Below are 27,356 nucleotides of genomic sequence, written 5' to 3'. Positions count from 1 at the left end.
CACAGACTCGGAAAGTATTCGACATGTGCTCGCGGAACACGGGTATATGATCAGCAAGCATGATCAGTCATTGCGTGCATTAGTGAATGTGATCGGCTCGCTAACTACAAGAATTGAGAATATGACGTCACCTGTACAACCCGTTGACGCTGCCGCGGCGCCCGATCTATCCCCCCCGTCTCCAGTGGGCTCGCCGGTGACTTTTCGGGAGCCGTTGTTGCCACACCCCCATCGTTTTGAGGGAGAGGCAGGTGCTTGCCAACTATTTTTGCACCAGTGCTCCCTTGTGTTTGACCAACAACCTCAAACGTTTGCGAGTGATAGATCCCGTGTAGCGTATGCAATGAGCCTCCTCGCCGGTAAAGCTGCAACATGGGCCATGGCGGTAAGCAACTCAAGACCCGCGATCCGTCATTCATTTGAAACTTTTAAGACTGAGCTCGTGAGAGTTTTCGATCATCCGGTTAAAGGCAAGGAGACAGCCAGCCGCCTGCTGGATTTTTCCCAAGGCGATCTGACCGTAGCGGATTACTCTATTCAGTTTCGCATTTTGGCCGCAGAGTGCGGTTTTGAGGAAGCAGCGCTGTGTGGAATTTTTCGGCGCGGGCTGTGTTCGGCGGTGAAAGACGAGTTGGCGGCCCGGGATGACTCATCGAATCTGCAGGAGCTGATTGAGTTGTCCGTAAATTTGGGTCATCGTCTAAAAGAGCGTGAGAGAGAGAGAGAGCTGCGGAGCATCGGGAACGTCGCTGGTCAATGCCGCAGAGCAGCCCGACAGCGGCCGGTCCGGACAGCTTCATCAAACCACCGTTCGTCTCTACGTCGACACGGAGGCCGGTCCCGACGGGGAAGGAGCCTATGCAACTCGGCGGCGGACATCTTTCTGCGGCGGAGCGACGAAGACGGATGATGGCAGGCTTGTGTCTGTATTGTGGCTTGCCGGGGCACCGTGTCGCCGCTTGTGACGCCGCCCCTTCGCATCGACTGGAATCTTCGTTGCCTGGGGCTCCCCTCGCCGGAGGGGGTACTAGTACGAGGTTCGTACAGGACAGCAATCCCTCAAGTGAGTTGCCTCGGGACGAGTTGAAGGAACCAAGAGACTCCCAAGGTGTTGTGAGACTGCAATTGCCGGGAGAAGTGTCGCACGGTGGGGTTCACTTTAGGTTTACTGCTCTAATTGATTCGGGGGCAGATGACTGTTTTATAGACCAGAGTGTTGTTGACACGCTTAAATGTCCTTTAATAAGACTCGCTTGGCCCAAAAGGGTTTTAGACCTCAATGGCCGCCCTCTGGCGGACGTGAAGTTTATTACGCCCCCGCTCAAATTAAAGTTGTCCGGGAATCATTTTGAGGCCCGTAGCTTCTTGGTTATGCCGTGCAAATCGGCTCCGGTCGTGCTGGGGCTCTCCTGGTTGAAAGTGCATAATCCTAATATTGACTGGGCGAAGACTCAAATAGTTGCTTGGAGTACGTTCTGTTATGCGCACTGTTTACGTTCGGCGTGTCTACTTCCCGGTCAAGCAAAAACTGCTACCGAGCCTGCTAATTTGAAAAATGTTCCCGCCGAGTATCATGATCTCCAGCGTGTATTCAGTAAAGAGCAGGCTAGTACCCTGCCCCCGCACCGTCCTTACGACTGTGCCATTGATCTGCTGCCCAATGCACCGTTGCCCAGTTCGCGATTATACAAGGTCTCTAAACCGGAGCAGGAAGCTATGAGGGAATACATCTCCTCTTCTTTGGCTTCGGGCCTTATTCGCCCTTCGTCCTCTCTTTTGGGGGTTTTTCTTCATTGGCAAAAAAGATGGGGGACTTAGACCGTGCATCGACTACCGGGGTCTCAACGATATTACTGTTAAAAATAAATACCCGTTACCGTTGTTGGATTCGGCTTTCGCGCCGCTAAAATCTGCCACCATTTTCACCAAATTAGACTTGCGCAGCGCTTACCACTTGGTCAGGATTCGTGAAGGAGACGAGTGGAAAACCGCTTTTAAAACCCCGCTTGGGCATTTTGAATACTTGGTCATGCCTTTCGGTCTGACAAATGTGCCCACAGTGTTTCAGAGCCTCATCAATGACGTATTGCGTGACATGCTAAATGTGTTCTGTTTTGTTTATTTGGATGACATCTTAATTTTCTCCAGAAACTTGCAAGAACATCGCCAACATGTCCGGATAGTTCTGCGAAGACTGTTGGAAAACCGGTTGTTTGTTAAGGCCGAGAAGTGTGAGTTTCACCGTGAGTCAATGCAGTTTCTCGGTTTTGTTGTGGAAAAAGGGCAGCTAAGGCCTGATCCAGCGAAAATTCAGGCGGTGGCAGAGTGGCCCACCCCCACCTCACGTAAACACTTACAACGTTTCCTCGGGTTTGCTAACTTTTACAGGTGTTTTATCCGCAATTATAGTATGAGGGCCGAGCCCCTTACCAGGTTGACCTCTAACAAGCGACCATTTGTGTGGTCTTCTGTGGCAGAGGCCGGATTTGTAAGCCTTAAACGAGCGTTCACAAGCTCACCTGTCCTTGTTCATGCTGACCCAGATCTCCCTTTTGTGGTCGAGGTTGACGCATCGAGTTCTGGAGTGGGGGCCATCCTTTCCCAGAGGTCTGCAGTCGACCAGAGGCTGCACCCCTGTGCATTCTACTCCCGCCGCCTCAGCCCGGCCGAGGCGAATTATGATGTCGGCAACAGGGAGCTGCTCGCTATAGTCCAGGCATTGCAGGAATGGAGACACTGGTTGGAGGGCGCTGAGGTACCGTTCCAGATATTCACAGACCATAAGAACTTGGAATACCTTCGTGCAGCCAAGCGCCTAACTCTCGCCAGGCCCGCTGGGCATTATTCCTGACCCGTTTCAACTTCCAGATTACCTAACGTCCAGGGTCAAGGAACGGGAAGCCCGATGCGCTGTCAAGGCTCCATGAGCCAGCGGAGGAGGGATCTTCAGAGGAGTCTGTTGTTCCTGAGAATCTGATCGTTGGCGCCCTACGTTGGGAAGTAGAGCGTCTTGTGGAAGAAGCCTTACGAGGGGTTAGGGTGCCTGGGGGCTGCCCTGCCGGCAAGTTGTTCGTTCCAGTTGCTCAGCGCGCAGGAGTGCTGAAGTGGGGCCACTCCTCGAAGTTTGCCTGCCACCCGGGTGTGTCCCGCACATTCTTCCTCATTTCCCAGCGGTTTTGGTGGCCAGGCATGCGCAAGGACGTCACTGACTATGTCTCTGCTTGTTCCGTCTGTGCTCGGGGCAAGCAAGTCCATCGTGCTCCAGCGGGCTTACTCCATCCATTGCCTGTTCCAACTCGCTCCTGGTCACATGTTGCGCTCGATTTCGTCACTGGCCTTCCACGATCCAGGGGTTGTTCGGTCATCTTGACGGTGGTGGACCGGTTTTCCAAGATTAATAAAAAAACTCAATTTCATCGCACTTCCCAAGTTACCTTCAGCCCTGGAGACCGCTGACCTGCTGGTGAGACATGTTTTTCGGGCTCATGGCATCCCGTGCGACCTTGTCTCTGATAGAGGGCCCCAGTTTGTCTCCCAGGTCTGGGGAGCGTTCTGCAAGGCTTTGGGGGCCACCTCAAGCAAATCTTCAGGTTACCACCCACAATCCAATGGGCAGACGGAACGGGTCAACCAGGAGCTAGAGGCCGCCCTCCGTTGTTTGTGAACTGCAACCGGCCTCCTGGTCATCGCACCTCCCATGGGTGGAGTATGCGCGCAACACCCTTGTTTCCTCTGCTACTGGGAGGTCACCTTTCATGACCGCATATGGGTACCAGCCTCCACTGTTTCCTTCCCAAGAAGCCGAAGTCATCGTGCCATCTGTCCAGGTGCAGGACGCAAGGGCTGCACTAGTCCGCACGGCGGCCCGCAACCGGCAGATAGCTGATCGCCACCGACGGCCCGCTTCAGTCTATTGCCCAGGCCAGATGGTCTGGCTGTCAACGCGGGATTTACACCTGGCTGGGACTTCAAAGAAACTGGGCCCTCGGTTCGTGGGTCCTTTTGCTGTAGATGCTGTGGTGAACCCTGTGACTGTAAGGCTGAAGCTTCCCAGCTCGATGAAGGTTCACCCAGTTTTCCACATCTCTCTGCTCAAGCCAGTCTCCACCTGTCCCCTGAACCCTCCGCCAGCGCCTCCTCCTGCTCCTCGCGTGATCGACGGTGGGCCGGTGTACACAGTACGTGCCATTCTCGACTCTAGGAGGAGGGGTAGGGGGGCGCAGTACCTGGTCGACTGGGAAGGTTATGGCCCTGAGGAACGCCAATGGGTCCCCCGCTCCTGGATCCTCGATCCGTCGCTGCTGCGGGATTTCCACTCTCGTCATCCCACGAAACCAGGTGGTCCGCCAGGGGGCGTCCGTTGAGGCGGGGGTTCTGTCATATCTGTATGCCTTCTCAGTTCTTTTTTCATTCCAGCATCTGATTCAGCTGGATGGGCGGGGCCGTTGCAACACACCTGTGGCGCATTTGGAGCGCTCATTATTTAAGGACTCCGGCCACAGTCTGCGAGTGTCGGACTATTGCTTGTTTGCGTGTTACTTGCCTTGCTTACCGCTGTGTGTGCATCATCCTTCGAGCTTCCCGACGTTTCTACGGTCGTGTCCTGGTTTGATCATTTTTACTTTTATGTCCTTTTGGATCTTGTAGTTAGAATTTTGTACTCTGCTATATTCGCGTCTTAGAGCGTGCTCTTTTAGTTGTACCTTTTCATACTCACGTTTTTTGGCGTGCTCCCTTAGTTGTAAATTGGTATACTCGCAATTTTGGCGTGCTCCCTTTGTTGTACTTATTAAATACAAACATTCACTATTTCTGTTTCTTGGTCTGTGATTTTGGATCCGCCTCAACGGCTTGCCGTTCACAACACTTATTGTAAAATGGAGCGCATGTGTCCCCTTAACTAAGAAATTATAAATGCGTAAGCCCCCCCACCACCACCACCCATTAACCTTTATTAACCATTACTGAATGCTTTTTGGACCCTTATTGTAAAGTGTAGCACATGTGTCCCCTAACTAAGAAATTATGAATGCTTAAGCACCCCCCCCTCCCCGCAACCTTTGTTAACCATTACTGAATGCTTTTTGGACCCTTATTGTAAAGTGTAGCACATGTGTCCCTTAACTTAGAAATTTTAAATGCTTAAGTTAACAAACCCTAACCCTAAACTCTATATAGGCCTATACATATTTTAAATTTTACCAAACCATTACTTACTGTCTGGTTATGCATTAACTAATGCATTAACTAATGCTTTAACTCATGTTAATTAATATATTAAAAAATGTTAGATAAGCAATTATACTAATTATTGTAATGTTACTTAAAAATTAGTTATTGCCTAAAAATGCATTAACTAATGTTTATTAAGGGGCCCTTGTTTTAAAGTGTTACCAAAATATGAAAACCTACAAATCTTTGGCTGGTTTTAGTTAAAGCAGACAGTTTTTTCATCTGTGTGATTTTGACAAAGATCAGATCACATTTGATGGTGATTTTATGCAGCAATGTGAGAAATTCCAAAAGGTTCAAACACTTTTTCATATCACTGTATAACATCTACCGGCCACTTGCTGAACGGACTTTGGACGTTACTCACTCAACGAGGCGAGTGTTGAGCGCGCCTGTCTCATTTACATCAAACCAGCCAATGTCCTGTCGCATAATACTGCGAAAAAAACACTTGCGAATGCGTCTGACCTGTCGTACAGCAGCCAGTGCGAAAAAAGCAACCTGCATGTAGCCGGCAACCAGCACCAAAGCCCCTGTGATGGCGAAGTAAATACAAAAGCTGCAAAGGAAGAACAAATTGTCAAATGTGTCCCAGTCGGTGTCAATTGACTGCTTGTCATACCTGGCCATGTCTTCTTGTAAGGTGTTGTTAGTGGAAACTGAAAAGGAGATAATAAGGTGTTTTATTCGTTAAAATGTCAGGTTGCTTTTTGATATTGTCTCTGTGAACTCACTAAAGAGGCGGGTATTGTTTTTAGACATTGCTGCGGACTGTATAAATCTGTCCGACATATGCCCAAACACAACACACATGAGGGGAAACACCAGCCCGTGGGCCACTGACATCAGCGTCCCGGCGATGAGCAGTATAATGTCTATGCCATCTGAAAACTTGAACTGTGCTCATGTAACAAAGCACAAATGGTCATGGTCATTAGTCTTCTAAATTACAAAAAGAAGGCACAACACCATAATTGTCAAAAGGACAGAAATAGATAACATACCAGTTCAATGGGGCCGACTGCCGGCATATCCCCCTCTTTTTTTATCTTCTCATGGCTTGCTTTTTTACTGTATGCTCTGGGGAAAAAATGAGATATTTGTCAAGTGTAGTTCCTCAGATTTGTGCGCCTATATGAATACCAAATGATTTGGTTGGTTGATTTCTGGCAGAACATTACCTTAAATAAATATCTGCGCTGGAAGCGGAGATGTCATTTTGCAATTTATTGGTTTCATCCATGTTTGCTGTCTGTCATAAAAATGTGTTTGGTTCACATCTAGTTTTCACACAATCAGTCCTCTTACAGTTTTTTCTTCAAATAAAGCCAAAGGGGCAAAAAAGGATCGACAGGGTTTATAAAAATGCTCCTTACCTTTTAAATATGAATAAATTAAAATCCCTCTCAATTTAGAGTGTCTGGAGTTATGGAGTACATGGACAAAATTCAGAGTTTCATCCCTGGGAATCCTTGGATAGGCCTTCACTTACTGCTTGATTATGTATTTGAGGCCCTGTCAAAATATCATTAAAAAATATTAATCAATGCATCTCTATATTCCTCCCCCAACTTAAATTCGAATCCAGGAGTTCTCTGAATTGGTTCACACATTTGTTTTTTGCTGTTTTTTTTGTTGTTGCTGTGTTCCTTTTGTCACATCCTCTCTGATTTGCTGGTTTCCCCAAAAATTTCTTTCTTGTTACCAAGTAATGCAGGTTTGAACTTGTGAACTCCATGTGAACAGCATTCTGGGATATGAACCATATCCAAAATCTACACAAGTTTACACTGAGGCATCCTTGGTATGATAGGCAGGGGAAAACATCCAAGTAATTACACCAGACTTGAGCTTTTGAATCAAAAAAGTAATTGGTTTGAAACTGATCATGTTTTTCAGGCTTTGTGCTGCAGGGTCATGATGCTTGTTGGGAAGCGACCTCTCCTGTAACAGACCTGCCGATGATTTTCAAAAGCAGGTCACTGCCAGTTGAGTTTGTCTTGTTTTCTCGTAATTACAACTATTATGTTTCCAAACTGCTTTGTGCATTCCTGTAAGTGTTTTTTTTTTGTCTGTTTGTTCAGTCACATTACTTTTTCTTAATTTTTTTTTTACATTGGCATGCTTTTGTCTGAAACCTAATAAACCAGCTAAACAATTCTTTTACTTTGGGGTTCTACAATTTGTGTATTTGTAATAAAAATAGTAACTCTAACACTTAGTACAATCAGTACTTGAGTTGTCTCAAGGTGCTCTGGTTTCCTCCCACATCCCCAAAGCATGCAGGGATTGGACACTCCAAATTCTCCGTAGGTGTGATTATGAGTGTGAAAGTTTGGTTGTCTATATGTGCCCTGTGATTGGCTGGCAACGATCTCAGCAACCGCCGCCTGCGCATTACTAGCTGGGACAGGCTTTAGCACAAGTGCGTAGGTTTAGGTTTAGTTCATCTCAATTAGGGCTGTCCCCAACGACTAATTTTCTCCCGATTAGTCTGCCGACTATTTTTACGATTAGTTGACTAATCTAATAATTAAATTAAAAAACTTTTTTTTCTTTTTACTAATTTAGCAATGAAATTTTTGGTGACGCTTATCAATTCACAAAAACATATTGGAACACTTAAATTATTTATTAAAGTACAAATAAACACGTAAATAACAATGATAAATCACAAATAAACATTGAGTTCAAATGCTGATAGAATTAACTAGTGCAAAAGAATGGAAAATAAACAGATTCAGAACACTGACTTTGCCTTTCCAACATGATTCAAAACAATTCTTAAAAAAACACCTAGCATTAACATTACAGTATAGTACTATATACAATAGTTTTATAATAATTCTAATAATTATTCATTGCCAATCAGATTTTTAATAAAGGGTGTCATTTTAAAGGTATTCTTACTGTAGAATCTGTATTCGGAAGTATGTGGGATTAACTCCAGAAATCGCTATTTACCAGTATATGGCGAACATGACATGCTTTTATTTTGAAATGTTCACCGGAAGTATGTTCGCTAAACCGCCAACTTCAGCTTTACACTCCACAAAAAACTTTTTGTCATTGCATGTAGTGTCAGTAATAGATTTTTTTGTCTTTTTTTTCGTTAGTCGTTAGTGTCGTTAGTTAGTTAGTTAGTTAGATGGATTTACAAACTGGGTGACGGCGCTTGAGGTGTTTATTCACCGCCGACGTGCAGCCAAGCTTGGCATTGAAGAGACAGGACAGAAGAGTGTATCCTCCTTTGTTTCTTTAAAATAAGTCAATGTTTTGGACACTCTGGTGCGCTTTTTTTGACTTTGTGCCGCTTTCTCCGCTTGCATACAGAGCGTCCGACATTCTGAACTTTCCACGCATATATTTTTTTAACCCTTCATTAACCGTCGACGGGATGTTGTGCTCGTCGATGGATTTACGTCATCGATGACGTCGACTATGTTGACTCGTCGGGACAGCTCTAATCTCAATACTTTGTTATGTACCCTTCGTTGGCAATAACGGAGGCCAAACGTTTTCTGTAACTCTTAACAAGCTTTTCACACACTGTTGCTGGTATTTCGGCCCATTCCTCCATGCAGATCTCCTCTAGAGCAGTAATGTTTTGGGGCTGTCGTTGGGCAACACGGACTTTCAACTCCCTCCTGAGATTTTCTATGGGGTTGAGATCTGGAGACTGGCTAGGCCACTCCAGGACCTTGAAATGCTTCTTACGAAGCCACTCCTTTGTTGCCTGGCTGTGTGTTTAGGATCATTGTCATGCTGAAAGACCCAGCCACGTCTCATCTTCAATGCCCTTGCTGATGGAAAGAGATTTTCACTCAAAATCTCTCAATACATGGCCCCATTCATTCTTTCCTTTACACAGATCAGTCGTCCTGGTCCCTTTGCAGAAAAACAGCCCCAAACCACGAGGTGATATCTTGCATGGAGCCCCAGATCGAGGGAGATTATCAGTGGTCTTGTTTGTCTTCCATTTTGTAATAATTGCTCCCACAGTTGATTTCTTTACACCACGCGTTTTACGTATTGAAGATTCAGTCTTCCCAGCCTGGTGCAGGTCTACAGTTTTGTCTCTGGTGTCCTTCGACAGCTCTTTGGTCTTGGCCATAGTGGAGTTTGGAGTGTGACTGACTGAGGTTGTGGACAGGTGTCTTTTATACCGATAATGAGTTAAAACAGGTGCCATTAATACAGGCAACGAGTGGAACCGCGTGACCTCGTTAGAAGAATTTAGACCTCTTTGACAGCCAGAAATCTTGCTTGTTTGTAGTTGACCAAATACTTATTTTCCACTCTAATTTGGAAATAAATTCTTTAAAAATCAAACAATGTGATTTTCTGTTTTTTTCCCACATTCTGTCCCTCATGGTTGAGGTTTACCCATGTTGACAATTACAGGCCTCGCTAATCTTTTCAAGTAGGAGAACTTGCACAATTGGTGGTTGACTAAATACTTATTTGCCCCACTGTATATAGGTAATTTAGATTGTCTTCCCATGTTGTGAGCATAGAATTAACCCTAGCATTATTGAGTGAATTACAGTATTTTCAATATGTTCACTTACATTGACCCCTTTTCACTTACTGAATGTGATCGTCCATTTTTTCCCTCCTCAAACGCAAGATTGGCTCACACGTTCAGAGCCAGTGTTTGCAAATTTTTCTCCCTGATAATATTTTGCTCCCGACACTTTTGTGGTGGTGAATAAGCACTCTTTTACATTCACTTGGACTCTCAATGTTATCCAGTGCTAAATAAACAAGTTGCATCATAAACATGCACGTGCAACATGAATATGGCATAAATGCTTAAAGACACGGCGAAGACGTTAACCATGAGAGAGCGGCGTGCAATTGAGTTGTGTCCAGCCACATGGCAGGTTGTGTCTGAGGAGAACTTTTCTACATGTCAGTCCGTGATCAAACGTAAGTAAATGTTTCTTTATCGAAAGTTTGTAGTGTTTACTTTGGAACTGCTGCATTCGCGGCTATTTTTAACATTACGCGCATGCGCAGAACTGTTTGTTTTTTGCATTTCTGGATTGTTAAGAGATGATTAACAAGTTTGTATTTCTTGTGTATGTTAATATAATTTGTGTTCAAATATTGCAATTTAAATGTGTTTATAAAATCCAGACGTCTATTCTGGAAGGTTTCAAAATTTTTCTTTAGTAGTTTTTGAAAACAAAGGTTTGAATTGAACGATGTACCACCTTAACAAATACATATGCACTGCAAAACCCCAACGCCTTAAAATTGGAGGAAAAAAAACAAACAAAAAACAACCTTCCCTTGTTTTCAGTGTAAATCTACTAGAAATAACTGAAATTATCTGCTAGTGCTTCAAGTAAATTTTACTCAGATTTCTTGAAATAAGAAAAAACTAAGCTGAAAATAAGCTTAAGACTTATTTTGAGCAAAAATTTGAATATTTAATATTAGAAAAAAATGTGTTTGTCTGCAATGTTCTTAATTCGAGAATAGATATTGTTCAAAACATTATTTGAAAGCATTTTTTCTTGATATAGGTCAGTGGTTCTTAGCCTGGGTTCGACTGAACCCCAGGGGTTCGGTGAGAAAGTCTAAGGCAGGGGTGCCCAAGTCCAGTCCTCGAGAGCCCCTATCCAGCTTGTTTTCCATGTCTCCCTCCTTTAACACACCTGAATCAAAAGATCAGCTCATCAGCAAGCTTTGCAGGAGCCTGACAACAATCCTCATTATTTGATTCAGGTGTGTTGGAGGAGGGAGACATGGAAAACAAGCTGGATAGGCGCTCTCGAGGACCGGACTTGGGCACCCCTGGTCTAAGGGGTTCGGCGGATTTAAAGAAATGCAGAGCCCTATTTTCGTAAGCTTATTAAATCGAGGCAAAGTGGCTTTTTAGACCAGGATTTGGACTGCTTTGCTCCTACTTTACAGGCTTAGTCCATTTCTTTTAAATGCTAGTTCTCGATCTGATGGGAGGAGGAACTGGTTTGCTCAGTCACTTGGTATGGGGGAATACAAAAGAACCAATGGGCAGCATGTTCTCAAATTTTGGCCTGTTTATAAAACATGCTGTTAAAATGAGAAGAATTTTGAACGGAAATTTGCTAAATAATTAGCTTGCTGGGTTAGATGTTTCGGTTTTTAATTTGAAAAAAAAATTGCTTGATTATCTAATTCTGCAGGGTTCCGTGAATCCACATGTGAAACCTGTGGGGTTTGGTACCTTTAGCAAGGTTAAGAACCACTGATTTAGGTGAAAAATGACCTGAACTTTTAGCTGTATGGCCTAAGAACAAATACTGTAGTAATATTTACTTAATATAAGTGGAAGAATCTGACACATTAATCTGTTAACTAGCCTTAAACACCCAAAACAAGATGGAGAAAATTATTCAACTAGATTTAAGAAAAATGATCAGATTAAGACGGTAAAATTAAATTTTTACTTTATTAAATTTCCAGTGTGAAAGTTAGTATAAGTCAACACTGATTTATTTTGCATTAATAATTTAGCCTATCAATTAAATAGGTTCATATTGGTAGAGCTGGGAATCTTTGGGCACCTAACGATTCGATTACGATTCAGATGGTCCGATTCGATTCTAAAACGATTATTGATGCACCCCCCCCCCTTTTCTTTTTTTTTTTTTAAAATATTTTGTACATTTGTTCCAAAATTGTTCAAAAATACTCTCAGGCTAAACCAAACTACTACTTCAGTATCAAGTTAACCTATAGCAGTAAACAAATACCGTATGCAAAAATAACAGTAAATAAAAAACTCCAGTCCCCATTCTGTATCAGCAGCTTTAAACTACATTCAATTAATTTAATGTTGTGAATCAACCGTTAAAGTTGTTAAAATTGCTCCCGTTAATCCATAATTTCCCTTTTGTCAACTTTCGACATGTGAAAGTTTTAAAACTATTTTAAAGATAGATTCAAGTCAATATTTTACCGATTTAGGAGTATTTTAGATAAAAAGTTAATTAGGTTTGCTTGGAAGGTTCGCTACAACAGCCTTGCAGAGAAGTGTACTGCTTTAAGATGGCGGCCGTTTACTACGTCTGCATCTAGCTTTTTGTAGATGTGCTGCAAACGCTACCGCTGTGCATCTAGTCTTATATAAATGATATCTACCGTAACATAATGTGGATGACCTACTTTTGTAACAGCTTCAGGTATGTTATTGTGTTTTTTTTATCTCGTGGCATGAGTTGAGCTAGAGCCGTGAGTTGAGCATTGGCATTACCCGAGGGGCTGGGTAATGAGAAGCATGATGTTTAGCTACTCTCGCTCCGTTGCTCATTGACCGCGCGGCGCGCTGAGTGTGTTGTACTTCCGCTTTACTTGGCATATTTCAATAATCGGAATTTGGATGTTTGTGAATCGTTCTCGAATCTTCCACGGCCGAATCGCGAATAATCTAAGAATCGGAAATTTTGCACACCTCTACATATTGGTGAAAAATATAGCCCTGACCCCCGTTCACCCAATCTGTTTTAGAGGTTAGATTTTGTGCCCGAACCCGAACCCGACCCGACCCGACATTCGGGTCGGGTCGGGCCCACAATTTTAGCATTCACGTTCGGGTCAGGTCGGGTCGGGCCGCCATGCCGGACTAATAAATTATTTTTTAAAAAAATAAAAAAATAAAAAATGGAGAGCATGCTCTCTGTATTGCGCTTTTGCTTGTGCGTGTGCACGAACGCCGTGGCGCCGGCCGCTTTTTCTTCTTGTCCTCCCGCTGCACGGCCGAGGCGCCGCCCTCTCCTGTTCCCTCTCCTTGTCAGAGAGGCGCGTCCATGTGAGAACAATATCCCACACACTCAGAAATATGTTTAACAAACTTTCCCAGCGTTATTTCGTTGTGTGAATGCTTTGATAATTCTCAAAAAAATATGTAGATTATTTAAACATTAAGAACACTTGCGTTTTTTTCTGCCAACTCGAAGAAATGAAAATAAATTGCTGCTGCTGCGTTTTTTCCGCGTCACTCAAAAAAAAAAAAAAAAAAAAAAAAAAAAATTAAAAAAATGGAGAGCAGGCTCTCTGTATTGCGCTTTTGCTTGTGCGTGTGCACGAACGCCGTGGCGCCGGCCGCTTTTGCTTCTTGTCCTCCCGCTGTAGTTTGCGCACGGCCGAGGCGCCGCCCTCTCTTGTTCCCTCTCCTTGTCAGAGAGGCGCGTCCATGTGAGAACAATGTCCCACACACTCAGAAATATGTTTAACAAACTTTCCCAGCGTTATTTCGTTGTGTGAATGCTTTGATCATTCTAAAAAAAATATGTAGGTTATTTAAACATTAAGAAAACTTGGGTTTTTTTCTGCCAACTCGAAGAAATGAAAATAAATTGCTGCTGCTGCGTTTTTTCCGCGTCACTCAAAAAAAAAAAAAAAAAAAAAAAAAAATCGGGTTTTTCGGGCTCGGGCCTGCAAATCTAGTTAAGTGATCGAGCTCGGGCCGGGTCGGGCCTCAATACCAGCGGGCCGTGTCGGGTCGGGCTGGATTTTTTAGGCCCGAACTAGGCTCTAATCTGTTTGGTCTTATTAACGTCCCGTCCCCGGCAAAAAGTGCACAACCCCTAGCAAAAAGTATGGAATCACCAGGCTCAGACGAGCACTCACTCAGACATTTTATTATGTAGAACTAACTCAGATAAAAAACTCGAAAAAAATAATGAATTAGTTCAAAAGTGCAATTCCTTGGCATTCAGAAACACTAAAAGAAATGAATTAAAAAACATTGTGGTAGTCAGTAAATGTTACTTTTATAGAGCAAGTGCAGGGAAATAAATATAGAATCACTCCATTCTGAAGAATAAAATATGGAATCACTCCATTTTAAGTAGAAAATACAGACACACCCAGTCAATTTCCTTTCCTCAATTGGGCCCCTGCCTCAGATTAGATCTATTCGTTAGTCAGCAGTTAAAAAAAGTTAGCACACCTTGGAGGGCCGCTGGATTCACAAGAATCATGGCTCTGACAAGAGAGATTTCTCTTGAGACCAAGTGGAGGATTATCAAACTTTTTTGCCATATCTGTTTTTTGGGCGTGTCCGTTCTGACTGCCTTTGTCCATTGAGACCGTTCAAGTATCACGAATGCGCACTAATTCGCAGTCCGAGATGCGCTCAGCAAAGAGACCCGCATGCGCAGAAGCATCAAAACAAATTACACATGCTAGCTGTATGTCATTCCAGAGTGATCATATTTTGATTTTCAAAAAGAGGACACAAATAACAGACATTAATAATCCCCATTTACTCTTATATTGAAAGTTTATATGGACTGATGGTAGAACGCATACACGCACACACGAGCCTTGACGTGTGTGCGTGAAATGACGAGGGTACGTCAGTTTGCCCCGACCGAGGCCGAGCGATTCGATACAGTGTAAGAACGATACGGTTCGATAGAGTGAAAATGATACGATAGTAAATATTTGTTGTGTGTGTTTGAACAGTATTTTAAACATATAAAAAGAACACATTTCTAATAGAAAAAAATAAACAACAAAATTTCATACCAATGTTATGTTTTATTTTTTTATGAAAAAAATAAGGCTTACTATATGACCGTCATTTTGTTGGATGGAATTGATAATAAAATAAAACTCCAGTGACAGACAACAATAAAGTGCAGTAATTCAATTACTGTATTTCCTGGTGTTTTTAACACACGAGGTAAGTAATTTAAGTGCAAACTTCCAACGTTAACATCATACAAACAAAAAATATTAATTATATGCAGCAGCTCTAGAAAAAAAAAAAAGAATTAAACCTGCTAGTGTTATCATAAATAAATAATAAATTATGCTTTAGCACTGGTATAATTGGGGGGAATAAAAAAATGGCATTCTAGACAGACAGGTCAATAATCATTAGGGGTGCAACGGTTTGCGGTTCAAAACTGAACCGTACGGTTCGCCCAGTATAGTTCAATACGCCTTTATGAACCGCGCCTTTTCGGTTTTGAAATTAATTTATTCCGAACGCTTGTGGAATGAATTGGTCGAGCTCTGTGTGACTGTGTGCAACGTGAAGCACAGCTGTGGCGAAATTCCCACCCCGCAAGTAAATGTACGATCGAGCACCTGTGTAATAGAAGCCGAGTAATGCCCTCTCTTGCTTACGAGCAAAGTGAAAGTGAAACAAGAAAGAAAACAAAAAGCTATGGCGAGAGGAGGAGTGTAGAGTAAAGCCTAGTTCGGGCCTAAAAAAATCCAGCCCGACCTGGCCCGAGCAATTAACTTAACTTGCAGGCCCGAGCCCGAATAAACCCGAAATTTTATTTTTTATTTGTAGGCCCGAGCCCGAAAAAAACAAACAAACAAACAAACAAACAAACAAAAAACGAAATGTTACGTTTTATTTGTAGGCTCGAGCCCGAAACCCCCCCCAAAATGTACGTTTCAACTGTAGGCCTGAGCCAGTTTTATTTGTGAGGACACGAGGAGGAGCAAATGCGGGGATGCGATGTGTGGTTGCGTTTTGTGTGATCACATTTGTGACGATGCCTATGTGCATAATGATAACAAGTTAAAACCTGTCTTTTCTAACAAATTCTCCCAGTTAAAAAGGACTGTAAAATGCATATTCAATAAACATTTATATCGTTTATATTTGTGTGTCTGTTCTATCAGGTGGATAGTTCCTGCGTTATTTCCTTCACAAAATGCAGCAAAAGACATTTATTTTAATTTCTTCAAGTTAGCAGAAAAAAAACACAAGTTTTCTTCATGTTTAAATAGTCTACATATTTTTATGATCATTATAAATGCACGTACACAACGAAATAACGCTGGAAAGGTTTGTTAAATATATTTCTGTTTGGGATATTGTGCTCACATGGACGCGCCTCTCTGACAAGGAGAGAAACAGCAGCATATACAAAAATAAACTAAAAAACTTTTAAATAACATTCTTTATTTTAAGGACTCGCATCAGAACACACAAAAGAACAACCTGCCTTAAGGAGCACTGAAACAAAATAAATAATAACATTTTAAGGAACACCATGCATGAACTCCACGATGTCCTGTTTAGCACGAAGAGGTGCAGCTCTCGAAACAAATGATAATAACGATGTTTGGCTAATATAATCTTTTAGGCCAGTACAGTTTTTTAAAATGCCTGCTCAGCGTCAAGGTGCCAGTCTTTCTGCTCTTGTACGAGAGCAAAGCGCCACATTTGTTGCATTCTGCAAGGCCGACATGGTTTTCTGTAGCATCTTCCACTATCAATTTAAATCCTTTCCACACACCATTCGTGGATTCTTGCCTTTTCAATGCCCCCGTCGTTAGTTTTCTTTTCACCTCTTGGTGCTCTATATCAAAACTCGAAAAGGAAATAGGGAATGGGGCGCACTACGTCATTGTTTGGACACGCCTCCATGCTGGTAATATCCTTTACATCCGGTCCGGCAGACTCAACGGAGATTGTAACGTGTGGTAGTGCTAAGCTAATTCCTTCGGTGTATTAGAAAGAAATTATGGGTGTGTATTGTTGTGTTACCGGGTGCAACAGCGTCTCCCACCCACGACAATTTGGAAATAAAAGTGTTTTTCTTTGTTTTACAAGTTCAAATTTTTCATTTTACAGGGATAATTTTCATTTTACAACTTCACTTCTTTTGGCACTATTCTATCTCCATAGCGTATCTCCATAGCATATCTCCCATGACAAAAAAAAAAAAAAAAAAGGGCAAGGAAAACTGGACTCACTTTTCACCGTTTTCCTGCATGGAGGACCAAATATCAGATCACGAAGGCACGACGGATGGCTTGGTCGCAGCGATTCGTCGGAAAAGCATTTCTTTTGATCATATTTCTGCTGGAATGAGAGTGTGTTCCCGTCATCTTTACTCTACCTGTTGTGTTCCTAGGTAAACATGCATATGAAATGCTGACAATACATCCCGATTGGTCACCGTCTCTCTTCTTGAGTTATTCTGAGGTCAAGCGCATCACATCAGAGCGTTATGAGAGGTTGGAACGGCGAAGAGAGAAACTTCTGTTTGCTATGCTCTTACAAACATGAGCCCAAGTGTTATGAAAAGTCAATAAAATGTGAATACAAAAACATCACTTGAACAAGTTCTTGACAAACTGTTAACTGCTTGTTGTTTAATTCAGCTCTTCATAATAAACAGGTGTAATAATTACAAAGTCAGGTCATTTAATTTTGTTATCCTATATGGAATATGCATTGACAATGTTTGGACAGTGTTGTAGACAAGAACTGGGACTGATAAGTTGCAATAGATTTATTTCAAGTAATGCAATTTCTCCAATACAATATTTGAACTGACAGTTTAAAATCTTTAAATTAGTGCAAACAAGGCCCACCCTCTGACGGGGGCAGCAAATATGATCTAATTATAAGTAATATACAAATACAAGGTTACAATAAACGTGTCTTTGTCAAAGCAGTTAAAAAAAATATTTACTGGCCTTGGGTAAATTGCCAGACAGAATAAATATGTGCTTTAAAGTTCTTGCATTTCCATTTTAAGTATTGCAAGTTCTCCAACACAATATTTGAACTGACAGTTTAAAATCCTTTTAGTGCAAAATGGCCCACACTCTGACAGGAGGCAGCAAATATTATAATACATAATATAATACATTATAAAAAGCTATATACTATATAAATACAAGATCACAACAAAACCTGTCTTTTTCAAAGCAGTTAAACAAAATTCAGTGGCCTTAGTTAAATAAAGGTGTAAAAATATGTACATTACAGTTCTTGCATTTCTATTTTAGGTATTGCAACTTTTCCAACACTATTTGAATTGACAGTCTAAAGTCTACATTAGTGCAAACAAGAATATATTATAAATAATAATAGAATATATACAATATTACAATGAAACGTGTCTTTGTCAAAGGGGTTAAAAAAAAAACAAAAAAAATCACTGGCCTTAGTTAAATAGCCAGGCAGAATAAATATGTGCATTAAAGTTCTTGCATTTTCACAAGTTAAAAGCCCGCAGTCCGTTGACAAGAAGGGCAGACCCAGATGGCGTCTGCTGCAGGGGTTTGTTTGAGTCCGACACAAGACAAATGAAACAAATTTCTTTGTCAAATAATCCAAGAAGAGAGACTGTGACCAGTCAGGATGTGTTGTCAGCATTTCATATGCAGGTTTACCTAGGAACACAACAGGTAGTAGTGAGCTACCGATGCAGATTTACACAACGGTAAAAAAAAAAAAAAAAAAACTATTGAAACCAAAACAGTGGATAAATCGTTCAACTTACAAGAGTAGAGATGACGGGAACACACTCTCATTCCAGCAGAAATATGATCAAAAGAAATGCTTTTCCGACGAACCGCTGCGACCCAAGCCATCTGTCGTGCCTTCGTGATCTGATATTTGGTTCTCCATGTAGGAAACGGTGAAAAGTGAGTCCAGTTTTCCTTGCCCTTTTTTGTCGTGGGTGGGAGACGCTGTTGCACCCGGTAACACAACAATACACACTGATATTGTCTTTCTAATACACCGAAGGAATGCTTAGCACTACTACACGTTACAATCCCCGTTGAGTCTGCCGGACCGGAAGTAAAGGATATTACCAGCATGGAGGCGTATCCAAACAATGACGTAGTATGTCCCATTCCCTATAGCTATCAGTGAGCTAAGCCGCGCTAGGCATTATGGGAAACGTAGTTTTGAACTGCTGCGTTTGGAAACATGCTGGTTGAATAGTTTGTAGGTTTATTTTGGTTATTGTTTGCGTGTAATCTAGAACATTGAATGAGAGTAAAAATTGAGTGGGAATAACAATTTCTCAACGGCAATTGTCGTGATAGTAATTTATCAAAAAATTTATGTGGCACAAGCCTACCCCTGTGTCTGTATTGACTGTACTATATTTCCACGGGTCTGCATGATATATATACATATATATATTTTTTGGTCATTAATTTTTTTTTTTTGCGTTTTTTTTTTTTTTTTGTAAGAATAAAGCCTGTTAAGTAAAAAAACTTCTTTACATATAGTATATAATATATACTATATGGCATTTTTTTTTGTTTTAAATAAAACTGAATTTTTCTGTCCAGACTGAGGAGGCACACTTTAAATATATTAAAGTGATATAGGCATCTTTGAGTGAACTGCGAGTAAAATTCAAGTATCTCGAGGCGGGGCCGAGTGTCCTCTTTTTTGGAAATCAAAATATGGTCACTATAATATTGTGTGCAATAATGAAAAATTGCTCAATCGGTGCACATAATGAAAATCGAAAATTGTAAGGCTTATTCTTTTCTTCATTTTATTTTTTTATGACTGTGGTCAAGCCCGCTTCGTGCTTAAAAGCAGAGATCAAGCTTGGCGCTAATGCCTACATTAGGGTTGCCACCTTTCAGAAATAGAAATAAGGGACGCCCCCCTCGCGCCCAAAGCCTTACGGGCGATAAAAAGTGGCATCCCCAAAACTCCGAAAATTAATAGAAATGTATCTATTTTTAGATGAGAAAACTAAATTGTACACTATGTGAGCATGGCAGTTTCCTTGCAGCACATTGTTTTGTTTTTTTCTGCAGGTTAGTGAAAACGAAGTTGTGAATATCGTAATCAACGTTTGTGTTGTCGGCATTGAATCCGGTCACGTGATCCATTGACAAGGCAATTTCTTAAGGGAATGTTCCAGGAGAGCTACAATTCCAGCAGCTGACTCGTCTGCATTCTCTATGAAGTCCAGCATTTTGTTGGTGAGCCCAGACTCTGGACTGAAGTACTGGACAGCAAGGGGAAACATCTTCCTGCTCAATTTTTGGGTGCAAAAATATGCGATTGAGACATCTCTAATTGTAATCTTGCAATTGAAAAGTTACCTTAAAATAGTTTCAATTCATATAATTTGTTCATTACCTTCTGAGAGCCTCAAGACGCATTGGAACAATTGGTGAAATTCTCAGTTGGCTGGGAGATTCCATTGGAAGATATGCAAGTGGCGATAGTTGAAGCAGAGCATCCCACATCTTCAACTCGCCTCCCTTTCCTACGATTGCCCAGTCACCATACTACTCAACTTGAGGACTTTAAACAGAGTTGGAAGTATTGCATTGCATCAGTAAATTATGGACTTTGGAATTATAGCGTATTGTTTTTGTATAACTGAGTATTAAAGCTAAACAAAAGAGGGGAAAAAAATGCCACTGCGAGATTTAAGTCGTAGTATTAGTACAAGAAAAAAAGTCATAACATGACAAGAATAAAGTCATGTATTGCAATATTAAGAGGATAATCTCGTGGTCCTACTTTTTAAAAAAAATTTTTTGGCTTTAACACTGTTGTACTAGACCAGGAGTGCCCAAGTCCAGTCCTCGAGACCCCCTATCCAGCTCGTTTTCCCACATCTCCCTCCTTTAACACACCTAAATCAAATGATCAGCTCATCAGCAAGCTGTGCAGGAGCCTAATAACGATCCTGATTATTTGATTCGGGTGTGTTGGAAGGAGACATGAAAAACAAGCTGGATAGGGGCTAGGCCTGTCGCGATAACAAATTTTAGTGTGCGATAATTATTCTCATAAATTATTGCGACATTACTGCGCCCCCGCCAATTTTTTTTTAAACCAATTTACAATAACACAGTGAGAATACAGTATATATTAATAGATCAAGTACACCCATTTAAACGCGATAAATATTTACTCTTAAATTCAAAACTAAATTTTAAGAAATCACAACTAAAAACAATACCATGCCTCTTAAGTAAAAGACAACAATATTGATATCGCACAGAAACAGAATAAATAAAGTGTTTTTCCAGAAAAAAAAAATTGCACTCAATAACGTAAGCATTTAGGCAAATGAAAACTTTTCCCGTCATAGCTTCTACAACAGTGTTCCATAGGGATGCAACGATACAGTTAAGTCATGGTTCGGTACGATTTTTGATACGGGGGACACGATTTTCGATTCGATTCAATACATGTAATGCTCTGTAAACAAATAGCAATTATATTTTTTGATTCTTTTTTTTTTTTTGCTAACGAGCAAAAAATAGATTGCCATCATATAAACATGCATTTTAGTGCATAATATTTATGTGCTTACTTCTTACTGATCTGAAAAAAAATTGTATAAAAGTGCTGAGAACAATCTTTACTGTTTGTAAATTGAGGCAGGGCATCCTATTTGTGGTCCGAATCCATCTGTGTCACGGACTGAATTAACAATGTTTGCAACATTATCTTTAGTCACTGGTATGGATTGATTTGGCCTTCTTAAATTCCATTCAGTCATGACAGTTTAGAATTCATCGATGTAGTATACGGACTACGTCACATGGCCGCCGTCCTCCATGCCTCTTGGCTCTTTGCAGACGTAATTGCTGCATGCAGGCCCGGAGTGACTAATCGGGAGCTTCTGGACGATTCCAGAAGGGCCGGCCGGCCAGATGGGCCGGTCCGCGTTTTATTAAAAAAAAAAAAAAAAAAAAAAAAATTACACTGTTATCATTTTTTGTTTGGTATTTATTTATGACAGTGTCACTGAGTATAACTTACATTCTGTTACCGCTGTCCCTGTGGGCCGTCTTAAAAAAAAAAAAAACAGTATTTTTTTTTTTTCCAGACTCATCCTCACGTGTGCAGACGAAAAATACAGCATGCAGCTCCGCCCCCTAATTGTAGTCTGTATTGAGCCAAATTAGCTGCTATCTCGGTGCTCGGATGGATAAAAAGAGCAAGGGTGGCGCTGAAAAATAAGAATTAAAAAGAGAAAAGCACTCGTGAAAGAATCGGCAAAATGCGCGAAAATAGCTAATTTTTTTCATGCAACGACCTTGCTGCCTCAAACTACAGAGGATTACAACGAAAGTGGTAAGGCCAGATGGCGAATAAAATGCAACTTGCACCGTGTGATACGACAATATGTAATTGTGGAAACTTTGGCTTCTTGTAGCACCTCACAAGGGATATGTAGCAGCAAGCATTAGCCATAATGAACACACCACAGGTGCAGAGCTGGAAGGTAGGATTGCCATGTCGTTCAGCGAGTGAACATTAGAATTAATATAATCAATTACGTGGCGTTTTTAAAGTGGAAATGGAAAATGGATAATAGTATCATTAGAAGTTGTTACAATGTGCAATACGTATTCTTTATTTTTCATATTGTTATGTTGCTATGTTTGTTTTATCTGTAAGCACTCATTTTGTTAATATTTGATGTTGCAGAAAAGGTCTTATTTATTCATTTATTTTGGGGCTGCCAAAATTATCGCGTTAACGGGCGGTAATTAATTTTTTTAATGAATCACGTTAAAATATTTGACGCAATTAACGAACATGCCCTGCTCAGACAGATTTAAATGACAGTACAATGACATGCCCACTTGTTAATTGTGCTTTATGGAGTTTTGCCGCCCTCCGCTGGCGCTTGGGTGCGACTGATTTTATAGGCTTCAGCACCCATGAGCATTGTGTAAGTAATTATTGACATCAACAATGGCGGGCTACTAGTTTATTTTTTGATTGAAAATTTTACAAATTTTATTAAAACGAAAACATTAAGAGGGGTTTTAATATAAAATTTCTATAACTTGTACTAACATTTATCTTTTAAGAACTACAAGTCTTTCTATCCATGGATCGCTTTAACAGAATGTTAATAATGTTAATGCCATCTTGTTGATTTATTGTTAAAATAAACAAATACAGTCCTTATGTACCTTATGTTGAATGTATATATCCATCTTGTGTCTCATCTTTCCATTCCAACAATAATTTACAGAAAAATATGGCATATTTTATAGATGGTTTGAATTGCGATTAATTACGATTAATTTTTAAGCTGTAATTAACTCGATCAAAAATTTTAATCATTTGACAGGCCTAATTTATTTTTCAAATGTATCATTTAATAGTTTTTTTTTTTTAATCCATTTTTAAATTTGTTCAAAATATGTTGTGTTGCACTTGTTAAAATAAAGCCACCTTGTTAAACAACCATGACCTGCACTGAATTGGAATACACAGAATTACAGTACACGGCTTTAGAGAACACTGAACTTAACACGTGTATGCATAATGACATAATTTTAAATGAGTGGGCCGGTCTGAGGCATGAAATTCCAGGGCCGAAAATGAGTCCCACTCCGGCCCTGGCTGCATGAATTCCAATTTGGGAGTCTTGACAGTTTAGACCGCCTGTCACGTTCTGAAAAAATGTGGCCCAGATCGGATTTGAATCTATGCAACTTGTCCCGTTCAGACCTCCAAGTTAATGCCTGACTCGAGTCGGAAGAACAAGAAAAAATCGGATTCGTGCATTAAGACCTGTAGTATGAACCTATTCACTGCTTCAGAAAGCTTCGGTTTCGGATATAAAACAGTTTTGATTGTTATCTCTTTGTTCGTTTCTCTAGCCACCCATCCGTCATCTTCCGCTTGTTCTGGGGATTATTGCATATATTTTTTCTCAGAATGGAGTGATTCTATATTTCCCTGCGCTTGCTCTGATCACCACAATGTTTTTTTTTTTTTTTTTAATTATTATTTTTTTTTTTAGTGTTTCTAAATTCTAAAGAGTTACAATTTTAAAATAATTCATTATTTTTTTTCAAGCTTTTTATCTGAGTTAGTTCTACATAATAAAATATCTGAGTGAATGCTCGTCCGAGAATGGTGATTCCATACTTTTTGCTAGCGGCTGTACATGCAGGTTATGCTGTTATATTGTCCCTACCAATATTGAGATCAAAACTACGCCCTTGGTCAGCAGTAATTCAGTGTAGCGTTCCTGAGCGTTTGTATATTGTTAAATGAATAGTGTACAGTATTTGAATATGTCATTTTTGTCTATCGGCGTTGTGCTCGTGGCTTGGCAACCAAGCTAACGTAGTTGAAACACTTCCTGGTTGAACACAAAATCCTTCCTGCCATGACTCTCTGCTGTCCAAACACAACCCTAATCCTCCCACTTTATTACCAAAACATACGATAATAGTATGAACGTATTTGGTCGCGTAACAAACTGAGGAAAATATAAGCTCTTGTTAAGGTTTTTGACCACATAATCTTCCATTAAACTTTATGTCAGCAATTACGCCTATTGATAATGCTCTTTGTATACCACGCCAAAACTTACTGCTTGAAATCACTGTCTTGACTAATCATCCCCGGACATTTTTAATACGCCGAAAGGTTTCAAATTTGCATACCTGAAATCCACAGTTGTGTCCTAACTTGATCAAGTGCGACCACCCCATTATGCTACGCCCCTTTGTGGCTGTAGACTGGGTCCGAAGTCCAAACTGTTTACAGTAGTATTGTTTCCCTCTAGTGGCAGTATTACTTCAGTACATGTAGCTAGCCTTTTGAGTCACATCTTTAACTACAGTAATGTTTTTATGAATATGGAAAATCAAATGAAGCTCCCAGCCTCCATCCTTGTACTTAATGTTTCCTTTGACCCTGTCTTATCATTTGAATTCAAATCTGTGCTTTATGTGAATTGCTCAAACGCAGCATTGATTAAATAATATGCATTTTGAATGATGTTGTGGTCACATGTGCTGCATATACTAATACATGGTCATAATTTCAAGGTGCAGAAGAAATAATTGTATCACATCCCTTGTATATGAATAACAGCAGCACATCAGAGCACAAATACTGCAGTTGAGGACAAAATGGATGGGTCTCAGTTGCAGATGGGAAGACAGCTGGGCCCCATAACTAATGTAATTGGATTATATTGGAAAACACATTTATCACACTGAAACTGGTTTTCAAACTGAAAGAGGAACAGCAACCTTGACAACACTGAGTAACAACACTATTTTATAACTTGACTTCTCATGAGGCAAATATTTAATTGAATCGTGGGGATCCTTTGTAAAGGTTTACTTTTATGGTTTGGGCAAAAACATGGGTTTTTGTAAAACAAATTCCAATGGAGAAAACCCATAAAATTTCAAAATGTCATATTATTTTCAGCCAATTCATATAATTTACGAAAAAAATAAATAAAAATCAAGAAATCAAGGTGTACAAAATTTGAAGTTTTTTTCCCCAAAATTTGACAAAAACGTCTCCATTTATTTCAAATTGCCCTATTCATTTTCAATAGGGGAAAAATGACCTTTTATCAACAGAACATGACCTGAAACAGCCCCAAAACCAAAAAAGAAGGGACCAATGGACAGGAAGAGACCATGACAGATGCTCCAATATCAACAAGAAATTATCCAAAATGTTCAGGAAGTAACCATGGAATGCCCCCAAAAGACCAGGAAGTGATCCAGCAACCTGCAAGTACCCTAAAATTAATAAGCAAGTGTCCCAAAATGAACTCATTGCCATCGATTATGATATCAACTATACCTGTGAATGCTCACCTTTCAGTGCCATTGACAGCGCTAGAATTCCAATTCCTTTTGTCTAAGAGGAGCGAATGATCATTTTGAACAATAATTCATTCGCCCCTTCCAATCAAAAAGAATTGGACGTTTGGCGCGGTCAATGGCGGCAAATGAGATACCAATGAAGTGACCTGAAAATGCCTAAAAATGAATAGGAAGTGAGTAAGTGACTCATGGTAGAGCAAAGCACCCCCGTCATTTTTTCTCCAGACATTTTCTGGTGAGTTTCTATTTTCATTCTGAGAATTTCCCTTAATTGAATGCTAATAAAATATTACTGCTAAATAGAGCCCTAATGAAGATTATTTTTAATCCATTATTGTTTCGTCTTAATGAATCTTTTGTCTTAATTAATTAATCTGATGGGGTAAAAAAATACATTGTACATCTTTTTCACAAAGAGGAAATTATTTCGATATGAGAGTGCAGAAAATATTACACAAAATATAATTCTGTTTCTGGTTTGTTGATCGTTTTCCAAAGTAAAAGCAAATTTTATTTTATTTTTTAACAAAAATTGTTTCGTTTAAACACAAATATAGTCAGCTGTCTGCAAATACACCTTTGTACAACAGTATAATACTCCTATACTAAAGTACTTCAAACACACACAGCTGAAACATGATGCACAGTGCACAGATAAAAATCAAGCTTAAGATGTAAAAGAATTAAAACACAAATGCATAGTCTGAGTTGAGAGACAAGAACTGTATTAAAATTTGTACATTCTATGCTATTTCAAGTGCTTTGTTTATGCTTTAATAGCATATTTGTCCAAATCTGAAAATGTCTGCACCTCCTGGCTCCAAAGTGAAAATATCCAAATGCTGTATTCTACTTCATATTTTCAGTATAATTACTTTTTTGGTAATGTCGGCTCTTTGACTTACCAATCACCGAACCAAGTACCCCTGTGGTTAAACCTTTTGATAATTCAGTTTTAGTGTTTGGTATTCTTTCGCCTTGCAATGTTAAATAAAAAGCTTTCAAATAAAATACATTAGAATTACATTCTACTTCAACATAGAAGTGTTCAACTTTAACATACACTAACGCTCAATAAAACTACTTATCTATTTTTACAAGACACTACATAGTACATTCCATAAAACACATCATATCAATCTATCACGTTACTTCAGTAGTGCATCTCCAGTGATAGGTATAATTCATTGTGTGGTAAATGATAGCTGTCTCAAGCACTGGCGTCGACAAATAAACTACAAACAGGATTGGCAGAATATAACAAATGAAAAAACAAAAACAAAGATAAAAAAAAAATAAATAAAAAAAAAGAACCGACTGTTCGAACAATTATTTAATTCTAATAAATTCATATTTGAATATTTAGAATAAGGCAAACTTGTGCGACCCTGGCCACAATAAATGAGTGTGAGCCAAAAGGACACGGAGTCAGCATTTAAACCAATCCTGAGGTAGTACATTCAATTACTGCCTACTTCGTTAAAAGTAGAATATAACAAACTTGCTTTCAGTAGATGTGTAAAAATAGTGCTATTCAATCCCTTCCATGTCCCATCTGTGTAGTGACCAGCATGTGATAGACTCCTTTTTTGGCAAGCAACTGTTGGTGTGTCCCTTGTTCAATCACCACCCCTCCCTGAAAGACAGCAATGCGGTCTGCATTTTGGATGGTGGACAGACGGTGGGCGACGACAATACACGTCCTGCCCTGCCTGGCTTTGTCCAAGGCCTCTTGAACCACCTGAATCCAGCACAAG

General features: G+C 40.4%; 2 protein-coding genes across 3 annotated transcripts in view; both read right to left on the bottom strand.

Moving 5' to 3' along the window:
• Window positions 1–25,162, bottom strand: part of LOC130914525 (ATP-dependent translocase ABCB1-like) — a 66,331-nt gene extending 41,169 nt beyond the window's left edge. The window contains exons 1-7 of the mRNA XM_057833790.1: window positions 24,412–25,162; window positions 6,609–6,747; window positions 6,414–6,484; window positions 6,237–6,312; window positions 5,967–6,129; window positions 5,855–5,891; window positions 5,600–5,791 (exon numbers count right to left, since the gene is read on the bottom strand). Coding sequence (XP_057689773.1) covers window positions 5,600–5,791; window positions 5,855–5,891; window positions 5,967–6,129; window positions 6,237–6,312; window positions 6,414–6,475 — 530 coding nt within the window. The 5' untranslated portion in view covers window positions 6,476–6,484; window positions 6,609–6,747; window positions 24,412–25,162. The remainder of the gene's footprint in view (window positions 1–5,599; window positions 5,792–5,854; window positions 5,892–5,966; window positions 6,130–6,236; window positions 6,313–6,413; window positions 6,485–6,608; window positions 6,748–24,411) is intronic.
• Window positions 25,163–25,300: 138 nt separating this feature from the next.
• Window positions 25,301–27,356, bottom strand: part of LOC130914593 (ATP-dependent translocase ABCB1-like) — a 48,379-nt gene continuing 46,323 nt past the window's right edge. For both annotated transcript variants that reach the window (XM_057833944.1, XM_057833947.1), the window contains exon 29: window positions 25,301–27,340. In XM_057833944.1, coding sequence (XP_057689927.1) covers window positions 27,134–27,340 — 207 coding nt within the window. In that variant the 3' untranslated portion in view covers window positions 25,301–27,133. The remainder of the gene's footprint in view (window positions 27,341–27,356) is intronic.

This window comes from Corythoichthys intestinalis, chromosome 4, assembly GCF_030265065.1.
Source record: "Corythoichthys intestinalis isolate RoL2023-P3 chromosome 4, ASM3026506v1, whole genome shotgun sequence".
Classification (NCBI taxonomy): Eukaryota; Metazoa; Chordata; class Actinopteri; order Syngnathiformes; family Syngnathidae; genus Corythoichthys; species Corythoichthys intestinalis.
Note: the sequence above shows the minus strand (reverse complement) of the source record. Positions and strands in the feature narration are given on the sequence as shown.